General features: G+C 42.5%; 1 protein-coding gene across 1 annotated transcript; it reads left to right on the top strand.

Annotated features, from left to right (window-relative positions):
- Nucleotides 1-1,387: 1,387 nt before the first annotated feature.
- Nucleotides 1,388-3,737, top strand: LOC134222681 (sodium-independent sulfate anion transporter-like). Its single transcript, XM_062701860.1, has 3 exons — nt 1,388-1,643; nt 1,711-2,366; nt 2,423-3,737. Exons 1-3 carry the CDS (start codon nt 1,601-1,603, stop codon nt 3,551-3,553), a joined length of 1,830 nt encoding a protein of 609 aa, XP_062557844.1. The 5' UTR covers nt 1,388-1,600; the 3' UTR covers nt 3,554-3,737.
- Nucleotides 3,738-4,147: the final 410 nt, after the last annotated feature.

Genomic DNA, 4,147 nt, shown 5'->3' with positions numbered 1-4,147 from the left:
CGTCAATAGAATTGAACAGCAACACGGCTTGGAACGTTATGAAGCAACAGTCCACATGAAACACAATAAGGCACTGTTGTCAGACAGATTGGAACCCATCAATCAGTAATGTTGTGGTTCACAAAGGCGAGATGAGCATTGAGGCTGTTGGCAAAAGCGTTCTCAAGCCACGTTGTCGAGAAAGTAATTCTGAACATCGAGTCAACGAAGTATGTAAATTGCATAACTATCTTTAAATCTACTTTTCGTCAAAAAAAAATGTGAATAGGGACACGGCAGGTATTTCCGTCCATCGTCATAGGAGCTAAAACCATCGAAAGCAACATCCATTCGCTAGAGCTCCACTATAGCAGAACGTATCTCCTGAGCTTAAGATTTGATACGAATAAGTTTGTCAAAAAAGTGTCTCCTTTATTGGTTTTCGAGACTATGACGAAAAGACGAAAATACCTGCCTTAACCCTTCAGCATTATTTTCGACAAAGAAGGCTGAACTAAACGCAACTGCCAATCACGAAAATATGTTGTTCAAACTGGATCAGCACAACATGAGTAAGAAGGCATAAGCATGCCCATCAACGCCTATGGCTGAGGCGGTTTCTCCTATTATGACTAGTTCTTATAACCGTTATCGTTGAACGCTTGTAATCGAATCGTTCATTTGTCCTTAAACGAAAGAATCGAAATCGTTGAAAAGTCCCACTTTTGACATCTTTCCCCTAAATAGTCTACGTGCATCTGATTACAACTCTTTAGTGGCATAGCATCCCACAACTAGAGCATTGCAGCATTTCAGCTTATCAGAACTGATACTTTGTCATTTTCAATTGCAATGTTGCAAATACGCCAATTGGCTTGTTCATTGACTATTTTGATATTTTCCCATGAAATCTCGCTTAACTTTTCAAAAGGACCTAAGTAACATAACAATCAACAGAACAACATGAAAACTACTGATTGCAGTATTCAAATTAATTCATGAAAAAAATGTTACTTAGGTCCTTTTCAAGAAATATTCTCATTTCTTAAGTCGATTATTTCGATCAATTTGCATCCGTATAACGTGGACACAATATATTTTAAGTCCACGAAAATCGAGCAGGTTTACAAACAAAATCTTTTCCAAGCCTAGTCAATGATCGAACTCAGTCGTGATCTTGCTTGTAAGCCGTGCTTCTTTCCACTGATCTATTGAAGGTCTCTGATTCTATACACGATTGTATACAATTGCCCATGAATTATCAATTTTCAATAATCCTGAATTATACTTTGTAATTTGTATACTCCACTCAATTCACTATCAAGCGTTCCCTCTCTTCTACCCAGCTTCTGTGTTGATTGATAGCGGCTCTCCATAGACAGACGACTAACAACCCTGCACCACTATCAGTCTGAATGTAACACTCGAATCAACCGGCGGTTACCCTCCCATCTCAGATGCCACTTTTGGGCCTGGGTCAACCAAAGCGTGCCTTCATTAGCAACATTGTTGGGTCTGGCGTTATCAGCTCTAGCAGGCTACTTACAATATAGTTTACGTTACGGTGTAATTTGTCCGGGTACGGTGAAATTGAAAACGAGTTGATACCAGCTGTGCGACGATGAATTCAAATAGCGAATTAGGAGGCAATCATAATCATAGTGGTTTGTATATGACTAGTTGTTGTGGTGCGAATGGAATTTAAAGTAATGATGTCGCTATCTCTCGCAGATGGAACTGAAACCGACTTCAAGGAACGTCTACCGAACGTTTATTCGGCAGTTGCTCCACATATTCGATCGATTTGTACCACCAAGAGCCTGCGAAGACGTATCCACGTACTCGAGTGGTTACCCAAATATCCACTGAACTACTTACTGTCCGACATAATTGCCGGAATAACGGTAACGTTGACAGCCATACCTCAGAGCATAGCCTATGGAATCTTGGCCAATCTACAACCGCAGGATGGCATCTACTCCAACCTGATAGGATGTTTCATGTACTTTCTATTCGGAAGCGTAAAGGATGTTACAGTGGCGCCCACATCGATCATGGCGATCATGGTTCAAGGAATCGTCGCGAAACTAGGGTATGGTGCAGCACTGCTGACATTGCTGGCCGGCGGAGTGACGTTTTTGTTCGGCCTGTTTCATTTGGGATTTTTGGTTCGATTCATTTCGATGCCGGTTATTACAGGATTCATAACGGCTGCCTGTTTGACCATCGGTACCTCACAGCTAAGGTCGCTTCTTGGGATTAGCAGTCCAGGAAAAAGTAGCGACTTTATCGACGCATGGGAGAATGTGGTTCTGAACATTGGCCAAACTCGGCTGTGGGATGCCTTGTTGGGATTTTCGTCAATCGCGTTTCTTGTTATTCTTCGAGTAGGTCGGAAATTTGTTTTAGCGTAAACTTCACTTAAAATACTTTTATTTTTCAGCTAACAAAAGACTGCGGTAAGGGACACTGGAAAACGTTTTTCAAGTACCTTGCGTTGTTGCGCAACGCCATGATCGTGATAATCGGCGCGTGCCTAGCCTATGGATTCTCCCGTAGCGGCACACAACCATTCGTTCTGACCGGCCATGTGGAATCTGGACTTCCACCGTTCCGTGTCCCACCGTTCTCCATAACAAACAACGGAACCTACTACTCCTTCTCCGACATGATCTCCGTAATGGGAACGTCGATCATCACAATTCCATTGGTGTCAACCTTGGAGATCATTTCCATCGGGAAAGCCTTTTCCAAGGACAAAATGATCGACGCTACGCAGGAAATGTTCGCACTGGGTATGTGCAACTTAGCCGTGGCATTTTTTTCACCACTTCCCGTAGCAGGCTCCTTCACTCGAACCGCCATTAACAATAGTAGTGGAGTGAAAACATCCCTCGGATGTGCCGTAACAGCCGCTCTGCTAATGCTGTCTTTGGCCGTCTTGGCGGACGCATTTTACTACATCCCCAAAACCACACTCGCTTCGGTTGTGATCTCGGCCATGATCTTCATGGTGGACTACCGAGGGATGGCGGAAATCTGGCGCGTTAAAAAAATAGACATGGTCCCGTTTATTGCAACGGTGATTGCTGGCGTGTTCCTGGGACTTGATTTGGGCATCCTCATCGGAATCGCGATCAACAGCTGCGTTTTGCTATACCTGGTGTCAGCCCCTGAGATTGATATCGCCTTTTCACTGGTTGAAGATATCCGAGTACTTCTGATAAGGCCAGCCATCGACTTGACGTTCTCCTCGGCAGAGTACCTGAGGGATCGAGTCTTGCAGGCTGTAGTAAAAACCTACGAAAATGAAGTGGATCTGGTCGTTCTGGATGGAAGCAGAGTCAATTTCGTGGACACGACGGTGGTGAAAAATGTGGCAAGTTTGGAGAATGACCTGAGTTCTAGGCAGGTAGGATTGATACTGTGGAGGTGGAATAAGAGTACGGCAGGTGGAATGGTACGTCTTAGGGATGGATTTAGAACATTGCTGAGCAATGCAGAAAGTTTTGTTGAAGCTGTGCAGCAATGGAAGGCATCGTCAGATGGTTATCTCAAGGAAACTTCTGATTGAAGGTAACGAGGGAGATCGGTGTGTAACTCTAACCTGTATGTGTATAATGACTAAGCGAAAGATTACTGTTCGGAAAATTGACGGAACCCATCCAGAAGGGTTCTCAGCATATTGTTATAGCTAGAGAGTATTGTGCTTGAGCGATGATGATAATAAAATCAGAATTTGTTTGATTGACCACGAACTCAGACGTGTATTTATTTCTTTAAAAGAAAATCCATTTTAGCAAAGGTGCTAGTTATTTCAGTGGTGACGAGGAGAAAAGAAAAAAAATTAACAATTTTTCCGTTTTTTATGGTCGCTGATGAAAGCTTTTGGCGTGATTTTCCAGCATAAGTTGGTTTTTAGTTAAAGTGAGTTGTTAGTGAAACTTTTTGGAAAACGATCTATTTTCTCGCCAATAGCTTTTTGATTGGAAGGAGGAATAGTATAATAGTATAAATCGTCTTAAATAAAGACAAATATTAATTTACAGTACTTTTGATCATACGAGTTAAAGGCTTTAGTTGCTTTTGTGGGTTGTACTAAGTATAAAAATCTTCAACTGAGTCCACATAAAAGTCATGCGCACACACACACGAGCGGAGCACGCAT

Source organism: Armigeres subalbatus, chromosome 1 (assembly GCF_024139115.2).
Source record: "Armigeres subalbatus isolate Guangzhou_Male chromosome 1, GZ_Asu_2, whole genome shotgun sequence".
Taxonomy (NCBI): Eukaryota; Metazoa; Arthropoda; class Insecta; order Diptera; family Culicidae; genus Armigeres; species Armigeres subalbatus.
Note: the sequence above shows the minus strand (reverse complement) of the source record. Positions and strands in the feature narration are given on the sequence as shown.